General features: G+C 51.3%; 1 protein-coding gene across 1 annotated transcript in view; it reads right to left on the bottom strand.

Moving 5' to 3' along the window:
• LOC124021071 (cytochrome P450 27C1-like) overlaps positions 1-7,904 on the bottom strand; it is a 17,479-nt gene extending 9,575 nt beyond the window's left edge. The window contains 4 exon segments of the mRNA XM_046336393.1: positions 3,728-3,891; positions 6,224-6,433; positions 7,726-7,786; positions 7,788-7,904. Of these exon segments, the coding sequence (XP_046192349.1) occupies positions 3,728-3,891; positions 6,224-6,433; positions 7,726-7,786; positions 7,788-7,904 (552 nt within the window).
• Between the last annotated feature and the right edge of the window lie 7,096 nt (positions 7,905-15,000).

Genomic DNA, 15,000 nt, shown 5'->3' with positions numbered 1-15,000 from the left:
CAGTTAACCCACTGTTCCTAGACCAGTTAACCCACTGTTCCTAGACCAGTTAACCCACTGTTCCTAGACCAGTTAGTTAACCCACTGTTCCTAGACCAGTTAACCCACTGTTCCTAGACCAGTTAACCCACTGTTCCTAGACCAGTTAACCCACTGTTCCTAGACCAGTTAACCCACTGTTCCTAGACCAGTTAACCCACTGTTCCTAGGGCCGTCATTGAAAATAAGAATTTGTTCTTAACTGACTTGCCTAGTAAAATAAAGGTTAAAAAAAATAACAAAAATATAGGGAATAGGGTGTCAAAGTAGTGCACTATATAGGGAATAGGGTGTCATAAAGTAGTGCACTATATAGGGAATAGGGTGTCATAAAGTAGTGCACTATATAGGGAATAGGGTGTCATAATGTAGTGTACTATATAGGGAGTCATAAAGTAGTGCACTATATAGGGAATAGGGTGTTCCTCCCTCTAGTCTAGTACACTATTCCACTGTTTCTCCTTCTCAAACACACAGTGTGTTGTCTCCTAATGTCTCCTAATGTCTCTTAAAACTATTCAACTGCCCCTGTTTCCTCGTCTCCTCTCCAATTTACCTCTAATCTCAGTTTTCCATTTCCTCGTTCCTTTATTCAAATCCCTCCATCCCCTTTGTAGTCATCTCCCTCCCTCTCTCCCCCACACAGCGGTTCTTATGTCACACAGACAGACCTTGCTTTTGTTCTCCTAACCCCCTCCTCCCCTCTCTCCCTCCCTCCCTCTCTCCCTCCCTTCCTCCCTCCCTTCCTCCCCCTCCCTCCCTTCCTCCCTCCCTCCCTCTCTCTCCTCCCTCTCTCCCTCTCTCCCTCCCTCCCTTCCTCCCTCCCTCTCTCCCTCCCTCCCTCTCTCCCCCACACAGCGGTTCTTATGTCACACAGACAGACCTTGCTTTTGTTCTCCTAACCCCCTCCTCCCCTCTCTCCCTCCCTCCCTCCCTCCCTCCCTCCCTCCCTCCCTCCCTCCCTCCTCCCTCCCTTCCTCCCTCCCTCCCTCCCTCCCTCCCTCCCTCCCTCCCTCCCTCTCCCTCCCTCCCCTCCCTCCCTCCCTCCCTCTCTCTCTCCCTCCCTCCCTCCCTCTCTCCCTCCCTTCCTCCCCCACACAGCGGTTATTATGTTGCAGAGAGACCTTGCTTTTGTTCTCTCTTTCTATCCCTCTCTCTCTCTCTCTCTCTCTCACACACACACACACACACACACACACACACACACACACACACACACACACACACACACACACACACACACACACACACACACACACACACACACACACACACACACACACACACACACACACACACACACACACACACACACACCTTGTTTATACCTGATGCCAACATGCATTCCTTGTACTGAATTTATCCACAATCTGATTGTGCCCCCATCGTAGCCGTTGTATCGACACACGGTATTAAAACGAGTCTCCATGGTGACCAGATATCCTGGTTCCTCCCTGTATGTTGTCCACCGTGTCTCCATGGTGACCAGATATCTCCATGTTGTCCACCGTGACCAGATATCCTGGTTCCTCCCTGTATGTTGTCCACCGTGTCTCCATGGTGACCAGATATCCTGGTTCCTCCCTGTATGTTGTCCACCGTGTCTCCATGGTGACCAGATATCCTGGTTCCTCCCTGTATGTTGTCCACCGTGTCTCCATGGTGACCAGATATCCTGGTTCCTCCCTGTATGTTGTCCACCGTGTCTCCATGGTAACTAGATATCCTGGTCCCTCCCTGTATGTTGTCCACCGTGTCTCCATGGTGACCAGATATCCTGGTTCCTCCCTGTATGTTGTCCACCGTGTCTCCATGGTGACCAGATATCCTGGTTCCTCCCTGTATGTTGTCCACCGTGTCTCCATGGTAACTAGATATCCTGGTCCCTCCCTGTATGTTGTCCACCATGTCTCTATGGTGACCAGACATCCTGGTCCCTCCCTGTATGTTGTCCACCGTGTCTCCATGGTAACTAGATATCCTGGTTCCTCCCTGTATGTTGTCCATCGTGTCTCCATGGTGACCAGATATCCTGGTTCCTCCCTGTATGTTGTCCACCTTGTCTCCACGGTGACCAGATATCCTGGTTCCTCCCTGTATGTTGTCCACCGTGTCTCCATGGTAACCAGATATCCCGGTTCCTCCCTGTATGTTGTCCACCGTGACTCCATGGTAACCAGATATCCCGGTTCCTCCCTGTATGTTGTCCACCGTGTCTCTATGGTAACTAGACATCCTGGTCCCTCCCTGTATGTTGTCCATCGTGTCTCCATGGTGACCAGATATCCTGTTTTTTTTTTTTCAAAATAATACGAATACATTTAATTTTGAGTCTATTATTGATGCCATAAAGTCAATGGTTTGACCAGGCGGTCTAAGGATGATTTCAAATGGTTTGACCAGGCGGTCTAAGGATGATTTCAAATGGTTTGACCAGGCGGTCTAACGATGATTTCAAATGGTTTGACCCGGCGGTCTAACGATGATTTCAAATGGTTTGACCAGGCGGTCTAACGATGATTTCAAATGGTTTGACCAGGCGGTCTAACGATGATTTCAAATGGTTTGACCCGGCGGTCTAACGATGATTTCAAATGGTTTGACCGTCCAGATCGGTTTACACTTGATATCCAGACACAATCTGACCTTCAGAGGTGGTCAGGAAGACCTGATCACAATGCAACTTCTAAAAACATCTACACCTACGACCTTTTGTTCTCACAACCATCTCCCCCCCCTCTCCCTCCCCCTCTCTCTCTCCCCCTCCCTCTCCTCTCCCCCTCTCTCCCCCCCTCTCCCTCTCCCTCCCTCCCTCTCCTCTCCCCCTCCCTCCCTCTCTCTCCCCCTCCCTCCCTCCCTCTCCCCTCCCTCCCTCTCCCCCTCCCTCCCTCCCCCTCCCCCTCCCCCTCCCTCCCTCTCCCCCAAACGCCTTCACTAGCAGGGTTCATCCTGAGGTCAGCGTCCCAGCGAGGACCATCTCCCCCCTCCCCTCTCCCTCCCCCTCCCCTCTCCCTCCCCCTCCCCCCCAGCGAGGGATGGAAGATCAAAGGCTTGATCCTTCTCTTGGTTTCCTCAGCTGGCAAGACCCTGGCAACTCCCTGGCAACACCCTGGCAACCAGGGGGAATCATATGACAGCCTCCCTGCAGGGTTTAAACCCTCCTCCACCTCCCAGAGCATAACACCCTGTTACAGCTAGGAGGAGCTGAGAGGAGCTGAGTAGAGGCTGGATAGAGGCAGTCTGCTAACCCAACCCTCCTGCCAAGATTTGATCCCCCCCCCAGGCCAACTCTCATTGACACGTCACATTAATCTGACGTCCCACAACACCCTGGCAGTCTCTGCTATACACACAGTTCACACACACACGGAGATGTCTGGTGGGAACCAAGACTAAACACCCCCTGAGAGGCTCCAGCAGAATGGGGGGGGCACGGGGGTGGGGCACAGGGGGGGCAAAACAGGAGGGAGAGAAACGTTGTAGCTGGGTTAACCCCCTACAGCCAGTAACATCTCCTCTATTGCTCACCGTGTCCACCCCAGCCAGTAACATCTCCTCTATTGCTCACCGTGTCCACCCCAGCCAGTAACATCTCCTCTATTGCTCACCGTGTCCACCCCAGCCAGTAACATCTCCTCTATTGCTCACCGTGTCCACCCCAGCCAGTAACATCTCCTCTATTGCTCACCGTGTCCACCCCAGCCAGTAACATCTCAGTCATGTTAGCGTAGATCTCCTCCAGGTTCATCTCTCGGGTCACCAGCATGTGAGTTAACAGCCCCCCCTTCACCGTCTCTCCTCGGGACACCAGATCCTGGATCTCCCCCAGACGCTTATCTACATGGATCTGACCTGGGGGGAGAGGTTACCGGGAACATATTCATCTCTAGTCCAGAACAACAGTATTGGGTGGCCTGGGGGGAGGGGGAGAGGGTTATGGGAACATATTCATCTCTAGTCCAGAACAACAGTATTGGGTGGCCTGGGGGGAGAGGGTTATGGGAACATATTCATCTCTAGTCCAGAACAACAGTATTGGGTGGCCTGGGGGGAGGGGGAGAGGGTTATGGGAACATATTCATCTCTAATCCAGAACAACAGTATTGGGTGGCCTGGGGGAGGGGGAGAGGGTTATGGGAACATATTAATCTCTAGTCCAGAACAACAGTATTGGGTGGCCTGGGGGAGGGGGGGAGGGTTATGGGAACATATTCATCTCTAGTCCAGAACAACAGTATTGGGTGGCCTGGGGGAGGGGGAGGGTTATGGGAACATATTCATCTCTAGTCCAGAACAACAGTATTGGGTGGCCTGGGGGAGGGGGAGAGGGTTATGGGAACATATTCATCTCTAGTCCAGAACAACAGTATTGGGTGGCCTGGGGGGAGGGGGAGAGGGTTATGGGAACATATTCATCTCTAGTCCAGAACAACAGTATTGGGTGGCCTGGGGGGAGGGGGAGAGGGTTATGGGAACATATTCATCTCTAGTCCAGAACAACAGTATTGGGTGGCCTGGGGGAGGGGGAGGGGTTATGGGAACATATTCATCTCTAGTCCAGAACAACAGTATTGGGTGGCCTGGGGGAGGGGGAGAGGGTTATGGGAACATATTCATCTCTAGTCCAGAACAACAGTATTGGGTGGCCTGGGGGAGGGGGAGAGGGTTATGGGAACATATTCATCTCTAGTCCAGAACAACAGTATTGGGTGGCCTGGGGGGAGGGGGAGAGGGTTATGGGAACATATTCATCTCTAGTCCAGAACAACAGTATTGGGTTACATGCCTGCATTCATAAGTGAGTCATTTATCAGACACTCTTATCCAGAGAAAGAAAGGGTTTGAAAAGGGTTCTTCGTCTGTCCCCATAGGATAACCCTTTATGGATCCTGGTGAAAAATCCTTTTGGGTTTCAGGTAGAACCCTTTTGGTTCCAGGTAGAACCCTTTTGGGTTTTAGGTAGAACCCTTTTGGTTCCAGGTAGAATCATTTTGGGTTTCAGAATGATTTTAAGTTCCATGTAGAACACTCTGTGTAAGGGGTTCTACCTGGAAGCCAGAAAGGGTTCTACCTGGAACCCAAAAGGGTTCTACCTGGAACCCAAAAGGGTTCTACCTGGAACCCAAAAGGGTTCTACAAAGGGTTCTCCTATGGAGATAGATGTAGTAGCATTTGATGTTTTTCTAAGAGTGTAGGTGAGACATTTCTCCTCAATAAAGTAGCTCTCAGCAGTCAGACCAGTCTGAGTCTTCTAAAGGTCAAACACCGGGTGGTAAATCACCAGTCTGAGGCTTCTAAAGGTGAAACACCGGGTGGTAAATCACCAGTCTGAGGCTTCTAAAGGTGAAACACCGGGTGGTAAATCACCAGTCTGAGGCTTCTAAAGGTCAAACACCGGGTGGTAAATCACCAGTCTTCTAAAGGTGAAACACCGGGTGGTAAATCACCAGTCTGAGGCTTCTAAAGGTGAAACACCGGGTGGTAAATCACCAGTCTGAGGCTTCTAAAGGTCAAACACCGGGTGGTAAATCACCAGTCTGAGGCTTCTATAGGTGAAACACCGGGTGGTAAATCACCAGTCTGAGGCTTCTAAAGGTGAAACACCGGGTGGTAAATCACCAGTCTTCTAAAGGTGAAACACCGGGTGGTAAATCACCAGTCTTTTAAAGTTCAAACACCGGGTGGTAAATCACCAGTCTGAGGCTGTTAAAGGTCAAACACCGGGTGGTAAATCACCAGTCTTTTAAAGGTCAAACACCGGGTGGTAAATCACCAGTCTTTTAAAGTTCAAACACCGGGTGGTAAATCACCAGTCTGAGGCTGTTAAAGGTCAAACACCGGGTGGTAAATCACCAGTCTTTTAAAGGTCAAACACCGGGTGGTAAATCACCAGTCTTCTAAAGGTCAAACACCGGGTGGTAAATCACCAGTCTTCTAAAGGTCAAACACCGGGTGGTAAATCACCAGTCTTTTAAAGTTCAAACACCGGGTGGTAAATCACCAGTCTTCTAAAGGTCAAACACCGGGTGGTAAATCACCAGTCTGAGCCTTTAAAGGTCAAACACCGGGTGGTAAATCACCAGTCTTTTAAAGGTCAAACACCGGGTGGTAAATCGCCAGTCTTTTAAAGGTCAAACACCGGGTGGTAAATCACCAGTGGAAATGCAGCATCAGGGAAACGTACTGAAACTGAAGAGTCCGTCCCAGGAGCTGCAGAACTCCTCCCAGGGTCTGGGGACGACGGTTCTGAGCCACTTGGGGATGGCCCCGGCGTACATGGTCATCTTAAAGGAACTAAACATCAGGTGCAGGGCTGCGATGTAGTCCTGGCTCTTCTGAGGAATCTCATTCTCCAAGCAGCCCAGACGGTCCTCGTACAAGATGGCTGCCATACCTGGGAGACGAAGAGGAGGAAGGTAAATTAACTTGAAGATAGGAAACAAAGAGCACAAGAAAGATGGGGTTTATTAGTTTTAGTTTAGCTGGTATGACAAATACCCACTACCCATCCTCCCTGTACCCACTACCCATCCTCCCTGTACCCATCCTCCCTGTATCCACTACCCATCCTCCCTGTACCCACTACCCATCCTCCCTGTACCCACTACCCATCCTCCCTGTACCCACTACCCATCCTCCCTGTACCCACTACCCATCCTCCCTGTACCCACTACCCATCCTCCCTGTATCCACTACCCATCCTCCCTGTACCCACTACCCATCCTCCCTGTATCCACTACCCATCCTCCCTGTATCCACTACCCATCCTCCCTGTACCCATCCTCCCTGTATCCACTACCCATCCTCCCTGTACCCACTACCCATCCTCCCTGTACCCACTACCCATCCTCCCTGTACCCACTACCCATCCTCCCTGTATCCACTACCCATCCTCCCTGTACCCACTACCCATCCTCCCTGTATCCACTACCCATCCTCCCTGTATCCACTACCCATCCTCCCTGTACCCATCCTCCCTGTACCCACTACCCATCCTCCCTGTACCCATCCTCCCTGTACCCACTACCCATCCTCCCTGTACCCATCCTCCCTGTACCCACTACCCATCCTCCCTGTATCCACTACCCATCCTCCCTGTACCCACTACCCATCCTCCCTGTACCCATCCTCCCTGTACCCACTACCCATCCTCCCTGTACCCATCCTCCCTGTACCCACTACCCATCCTCCCTGTACCCACTACCCATCCTCCCTGTACCCACTACCCATCCTCCCTGTATCCACTACCCATCCTCCCTGTATCCACTACCCATCCTCCCTGTACCCACTACCCATCCTCCCTGTACCCACTACCCATCCTCCCTGTACCCACTACCCATCCTCCCTGTATCCACTACCCATCCTCCCTGTACCCACTACCCATCCTCCCTGTATCCACTACCCATCCTCCCTGTACCCATCCTCCCTGTACCCATCCTCCCTGTACCCACTACCCATCCTCCCTGTACCCATCCTCCCTGTATCCACTACCCATCCTGCCTGTACCCACTACCCATCCTCCCTGTTCCCACTACCCATCCTCCCTGTACCCACTACCCATCCTCCCTGTATCCACTACCCATCCTCCCTGTACCCACTACCCATCCTCCCTGTACCCATCCTCCCTGTACCCACTACCCATCCTCCCTGTACCCACTACCCATCCTCCTGGTACCCACTACCCACCTTCCATTGCGTATTTGAAAAACAGATCGTTAATATTGAGTACAGTGAGTCCGTCCTGACTGCTGGCTCCTCAGCGTATCCACTCTCTTCACCAGGTCGTCCACCACAGCATTCACGTCGTCAGAGAACTGAGCCACGTCCTTCGGTCTCATGATCAGCTGGCTGAGGATGCTGCGCATCCTTCAACCAGTCCTCACCCTCCCTACGGAGATGAAAGGGAGAGAAGGTGATCAAGAGACAACTAACTAAAAGGTTTTCACGGAAATCCCGGTTGTGAAGATTCACGCAATCAGGAGGGATATTTATTTGACCTTTATTTAACTTACGTGTCGGCCTCACGGCCTTCCTCATAGCTTACCCATCGGCCTCACGGCCTTCCTCCCTGAGCTTACGTATCGGCCTTCCTCATAGCTTTACGTACGGCCTCCTCCCTGTACCCTGTACCCTCACGGCCTCCTCAGAGCTTTACGTATCGGCCTTCCTCATAGTTTTACCCACTACCCATCACAGCCTTCCCAGAGCTTTTTCGACCTTCCTCATAGCTTTACGTACCCATCCTCCCACTACCTTCCTCACTACTTCCTCCCTGTATCGGCCACTCCTCCTCAGAGCTTTACGTATCGACATCCATACCCTTCCTCAGAGCTTTACGTATCACCTCACGGCCTTCCTCAGATCCACTACGTATCGGCCTTCCTCAGAGCTTTACGTATCGACCTCACGGCCTCCTCAGAGCTTTACGTGTCGACCTCCCGGCCTTCCTCAGAGCTTTACGTATCGGCCTTCCTCAGAGCTTTGACGTATCGACCTCACGGCCTTCCTCAGAGCTTTACGTGTCGACCTCACGGCCTTCCTCAGAGCTTTACGCATCGGCCTTCCTCAGAGCTTTACGCCATCGACCTCAAGGCCTTCCTCAGAGCTTTACGTATCGACCTCACGGCCTTCCTCAGAGCTTACGTATCGACCTCACGGCCTTCCTCAGAGCTTTACGTATCGACCTCACGGCCTTCCTCATAGCTTTACGTATCGGCCTCACGACCTTCCTCAGAGCTTTACGTATCGGCCTCACGACCTTCCTCAGAGCTTTGCGTATCGGCCTTCCTCAGAGCTTTACGTATCGACCTCACGGCCTTCCTCATAGCTTTACGTATCGGCCTCACGACCTTCCTCAGAGCTTTACGTATCGGCCTCACGACCTTCCTCAGAGCTTTACGTATCGGCCTTCCTCAGAGCTTTACGTATCGACCTCACGGCCTTCCTCAGAGCTTTTGCGTATCGACCTCACGGCCTTCCTCAGAGCTTTACGTATCGGCCTTCCTCAGAGCTTTACGTATCGACCTCACGGCCTTCCTCAGAGCTTTACGTGTCGGCCTTCCTCAGAGCTTTGCGTATCGGCCTTCCTCAGAGCTTTACGTATCGACCTCAAGGCCTTCCTCAGAGCTTTACGTATCGACCTCACGGCCTTCCTCAGAGCTTTACGTGTCGACCTCACGGCCTTCCTCAGAGCTTTACGTATCGGCCTTCCTCAGAGCTTTACGTATCGACCTCAAGGCCTTCCTCAGAGCTTTACGTATCGACCTCAAGGCCTTCCTCAGAGCTTTACGTATCGACCTCACGGCCTTCCTCAGAGCTTTACGTATCGACCTCACGGCCTTCCTCAGAGCTTTACGTATCGACCTCACGGCCTTCCTCAGAGCTTTACGTATCGACCTCACGGCCTTCCTCAGAGCTTTACGTATCGACCACGGCAGAGCGGCCTTCCTCAGAGCTTTTCACGTATCGACCTCACGGCCTTCCTCAGAGCTTTACGTATCGACCTCACGGCCTTCCTCAGAGCTTTACGTATCGACCTCACGGCCTTCCTCAGAGCTTTACGTATCGACCTCACGGCCTTCCTCAGAGCTTTACGTATCGACCTCACGGCCTTCCTCAGAGCTTTACGCATCGACCTCACGGCCTTCCTCAGAGCTTTACGTATCGACCTCACGGCCTTCCTCAGAGCTTTACGCATCGACCTCACGGCCTTCCTCAGAGCTTTACGGCGTATCGACCTCACGGCCTTCCTCAGAGCTTTACGTATCGACCTCACGGCCTTCCTCAGAGCTTTACGTATCGACCTCACGGCCTTCCTCAGAGCTTTACGTATCGACCTCACGGCCTTCCTCAGAGCTTTACGTATCGACCTCACGGCCTTCCTCAGAGCTTTACGTATCGACCTCACGGCCTTCCTCAGAGCTTTACGTATCGACCTCACGGCCTTCCTCAGAGCTTTACGTATCGACCTCACGGCCTTCCTCAGAGCTTTACGTATCGACCGACCTCACGGCCTTCCTCAGAGCTTTACGTACGACCTCACGGCCTTCCTCAGAGCTTTACGTATCGACCTCACGGCCTTCCTCAGAGCTTTACGTATCGACCTCACGGCCTTCCTCAGAGCTTTACGTATCGACCTCACGGCCTTCCTCAGAGCTTTCACGCATCGCCTTCCTCAGAGCTGTCGACCTCACGGCCTCAGAGCTTTACGTATCGACCTCACGGCCTTCCTCAGAGCTTTACGTATCGACCTCACGGCCTTCCTCAGAGCTTTGCGTATCGACCTCACGGCCTTCCTCAGAGCTTTACGTATCGACCTCACGGCCTTCCTCAGAGCTTTACGTATCGACCTCACGGCCTTCCTCAGAGCTTTACGTATCGACCTCACGACCCTCCTCAGAGCTTTTGTCAATTGTTTTTTAAAGTAACAAATAAGAATACATTGAAATGGAAACATGACTGGTTTTACGGAACAATATGTACGAGCTCTGAGAAACACATTCTTCACTTGTCAAACATCTCGTTGTTTTGTTCCTATGTACATCGTTGATGATTTTACACAAAAATATTCATTACAACTAACCGGTTCGATACGACTTCTCCATGTGAATCATTTCTAGATTTTCCTCCTTTCAAAAAGGGGTATAACATTTTTGCGTCCCGTGATGTCACAGGTCGTAGTTCAGAGATCAGACTCACGCTGATATAAGTCCGGTAGATCGGCCCCTCAGGTCGCGGTACTCCTTCCAGGACTCCATGTTGCCTCTCTTGCGGGCCACACCCTCCGTCCTCAGCACCTCGGCAACCAGATCCCCGCCCTGCGATAGACACAACCAGCTGGGGCCGAAACGAGATTTAAAGATCTTCCCATACTTGAGAGTGTTCCATCTGGGGAGAGAGGAACCTTGATGTCAACATCCTGTCTGGGATTTGCTGTAAACATCCTGTCTGGGATTTGCTGTCAACTTCCTGTCTGGGATTTACTGTCAATTTACTGTCAACTTCCTGTCTGGGATTAATTTCATGTCTGGGATTTGCTGTTAACATCCTGTCTGGGATTAAAACATCCTGTCTGGCATTTGCTGTCAACATTCTGTCTGGGATTTGCTGTCAACTTCCTGTCTGGAATTTGCTGTCAACATCCTGTCTGGGATTTACTGTCAACTTCCTGTGTAGGATTTGCTGTTAACATCCTGTCTGAGATTGCCATTTAGGGGTCTAAGCCGATAGAATGTGATTCCTGTGTTTTTTACATTTCCATTAAATTTAAGTCATTTAGCAGACGCTCTTATCCAGAGCGACTTGATCTAGAGTCACACTAAAACTTATCCTCATCCCCATCTGTTTCTATTTCACAGAGTTTGGCAACGGGAGGAGTTTGGCAATGGGGGAGTTTGGCAACGGGGGAGTTTGGCAACGGGGAGTTTGGCAACGGGGGAGTTTGGCAACGGGACTTTGGGACAACGTTTGGCAACGGGGGAGTTTGGCAACAGGAGTTTGGGGGGGGAGTTTGGCAACAGGACTTGGCAACAGGAGTTTGGCAACGGGAGTTTGGCAACACAGCACAAAGAGACCTGGGACCAGGCTACCCAGATGTAGACAGGCAGTATTACGTTACGTTCAGAAATAATGGAGGGTCACACTAAACCAATCTTTCACTCTATCGCTCCTATCCCTCCCACCGCGGTGTGGAACAACACACGTCACTGTTCTCCTGACACCATTTCCATAACACCTATTAAGTAATGGTTCCCGATGGTTATTCAACTCCCACCCCCTCCCACACTACTTCTGATTGGCTTCTGATTGGCTATTCAAAACACATCTCTGTCCTCAAGCTCCGGCACCGACGCCCCCAAAGGAAGTGCCGAAAACAACTGTTCTCACGTTTCAAGGCTCATTTCACAATGGATTCATTCAGCTCACAACCAGCACTTTAAAGACCGTCTCTTGTCACCGAAACAACGCGCACCGTTAACCTGTATGTCTACAGAAACCTAGTTGTGTTATTTAACAGGGAGAACGTCTCTTTCTCACCGGAAACAACGCGCACCGTTAACCTGTATGTCTACAGAAACCTAGTTGTGTTATTTAACAGGGAGAACGTCTCTTTCTCACCGGAAACAACGCGCACACCGTTAACCTGAAGTACATGAACTATAGTAGGCAGATAAAACAACGCGCACACCGTTAACCTGAAGTACATGAACTATAGTAGGCAGATAAAACAACGCGCACACCGTTAACCTGAAGTACATGAACTATAGTAGGCAGATAAAACAACGCGCACACCGTTAACCTGAAGTACATGAACTATAGTAGGCAGATAAAAACAACGTTAACCTGAAGTACATGAACTATAGTAGGCAGATAAACAACGCGCACACCGTTAACCTGAAGTACATGAACTATAGTAGGCAGATAAAATAACGTGCATTAACAGTGTAGATTACAGAAGGCGTGTTTTCCTATTGACTTCCAGGTAACAATGTGCCCTGTCTTCTTCAACAGTGAGTTATAGGAGACAAGACTAGTCTGGCGTGTCACAGTGTTTTACCGTCACCTCCAGGTCTCAGACAGACAGGTTAACCTCAGGAAACACAGAGGAAGCTTATGCAACGGGAGAAAGGGAGAGTTTTACTTCACTGGTCGGGGTGTGGGAAGCTTATGCTGGTCGGGGTTCGGGAAGCTTATGCTGGTCGGGGTTCGGGAAGCTTATGCTGGTCGGCGTTCGGGAAGCTTATGCTGGTCGGGGTTCGGGAAGCTTATGCTGGTCGGGGTTTCGGGAAGCTTATGCTGGTCGGCGTTCGGGAAGCTTATGCTGGTCGGCGTTCGGGAAGCTTATGCTGGTCGGGGTTTCGGGAAGCTTATGCTGGTCGGCGTTCGGGAAGCTTATGCTGGTCGGGGTTTCGGGAAGCTTATGCTGGTCGGCGTTCGGGAAGCTTATGCAACGGGAGAAAGGGAGAGTTTTACTTCACTGGTCGGGGTGTGGGAAGCTTATGCTGGTCGGGTTCGGGAAGCTTATGCTGGTCGGGGTTCGGGAAGCTTATGCTGGTCGGCGTTCGGGAAGCTTATGCAACGGGAGAAAGGGAGAGTTTTCCTTCACTGGTCGGGGTGTGGGAAGCTTATGCTGGTCGGGGTTCGGGAAGCTTATGCTGGTCGGGGTTCGGGAAGCTTATGCAACGGGAGAAAGGGAGAGTTTTACTTCACTGGTCGGGGTTCGGGAAGCTTATGCTGGTCGGGGTTCGGGAAGCTTATGCTGGTCGGCGTTCGGGAAGCTTATGCAACGGGAGAAAGGGAGAGTTTTACTTCACTGGTCGGGGTTTCGGGAAGCTTATGCTGGTCGGGGTTTCGGGAAGCTTATGCTGGTCGGCGTTCGGGAAGCTTATGCTGGTCGGGGTTCGGGAAGCTTATGCAACGGGAGAAAGGGAGAGTTTTCCTTCACTGGTCGGGGTTCGGGAAGCTTATGCAACGGGAGAAAGGGAGAGTTTTCCTTCACTGGTCGGGGTTCGGGAAGCTTATGCAACGGGAGAAAGGGAGAGTTTTCCTTCACTGGTCGGGGTGTGGGAAGCTTATGCTGGTCGGCGTTCGGGAAGCTTATGCAACGGGAGAAAGGAGAGTTTTCCTTCACTGGTCGGGTGTAAAATGACAGAATGTGGGATGTTTTGTGCAGGTAAAATGACAGAATGTGGGATGTTTTGTGCAGTAAAATGACAGAATGTGGGATGTTTTGTGCAAGTAAAATGACAGAATGTGGGATGTTTTGTGCAAGTAAAATGACAGAATGTGGGATGTTTTGTGCAAGTAAAATGACAGAATGTGGGATGTTTTGTGCAAGTAAAATGACAGAATGTGGGATGTTTTGTGCAAGTAAAATGACAGAATGTGGGATGTTTTGTGCAGGTAAAATGACAGAATGTGGGATGTTTTGTGCAGGTAAAATGACAGAATGTGGATGTCTCTGCCTGGCCGGTTCCCCTTTTTCCACTGGGATTCTCTGCCTCTAACCCTGTTACGGGGCTGAGTCACTGGCTTGCTGGGGCTCTCTGCCGTCCCTGGGGGGTGCGTCACCTGGGTGGGTTGATTCACTGTTGTGGTCGGCCTGTCTGCTTTCCCTTTGGGCTGTACCGTGTCGGAGATCTTTGTGGGCTATACTGCCTTGTCTCAGGATGGTAAGTTGGTGGTTGTAGATTTCCCCTAGTGGTGTGGGGGCTGTGCTTTGGCAAAGTGGGTGGGGTTATATCCTTCCTGTTTGGCCCTGTCCGGGGGTGTCCTCGGATGGGGCCACAGTGTCTCCTGACCCCTCCTGTCTCAGCCTCCAGTATTTATGCTGCAGTAGTTTATGTGTCGGGGGCTAGGGTCAGTTTGTTTATCTGGAGTACTTCTCCTGTCCTATTCGGTGTCCTGTGTAAATCTAAGTGTGCGTTCTCTAATTCTCTCCCTTCTCTCCTTCTTTTTCTCTCTCGGAGGACCTGAGCCCTAGAACCATGCCCCAGGACTACCTGACATGATGACTCCTTGCTGTCCCCAGTCCACCTGGCCATGCTGCTGCTCCAGTTTCAACTGGCCTGGGCCCTAGGACCATGTCCCAGGACTACCTGACATGAGGACTCCTTGCTGTCCCCAGTCCACCTGGCCATGCTCCTGCTCCAGTTTCAACTGTTCTGCCTTACTATTATTCAACCATGCTGGTCATTTATGAACATTTGAACATCTTGGCCACGTTCTGTTATAATCTCCACCCGGCACAGCCAGAAGAGGACTGGCCACCCCACATATGCTCTCTAATTCTCTCTTTCTTTCTCTCTCGGAGGACCTGAGCCCTAGGACCGTGCTCCCAGGACTACCTGACATGATGGCTCCTTGCTGTCCCCAGTCCACCTGACTGTGCTGCTGCTCCAGTTTCAACTGTTCTGCCTTATTATTATTTGACCATGCTGGTCATTTATGAACATTTGAACA

This window comes from Oncorhynchus gorbuscha, unplaced genomic scaffold (genome assembly GCF_021184085.1).
Source record: "Oncorhynchus gorbuscha isolate QuinsamMale2020 ecotype Even-year unplaced genomic scaffold, OgorEven_v1.0 Un_scaffold_1037, whole genome shotgun sequence".
Lineage (NCBI taxonomy): Eukaryota > Metazoa > Chordata > Actinopteri > Salmoniformes > Salmonidae > Oncorhynchus > Oncorhynchus gorbuscha.
The sequence above is the reverse complement of the archived record's forward strand: the minus strand, read 5'-3'. Positions and strand labels throughout refer to the sequence as shown.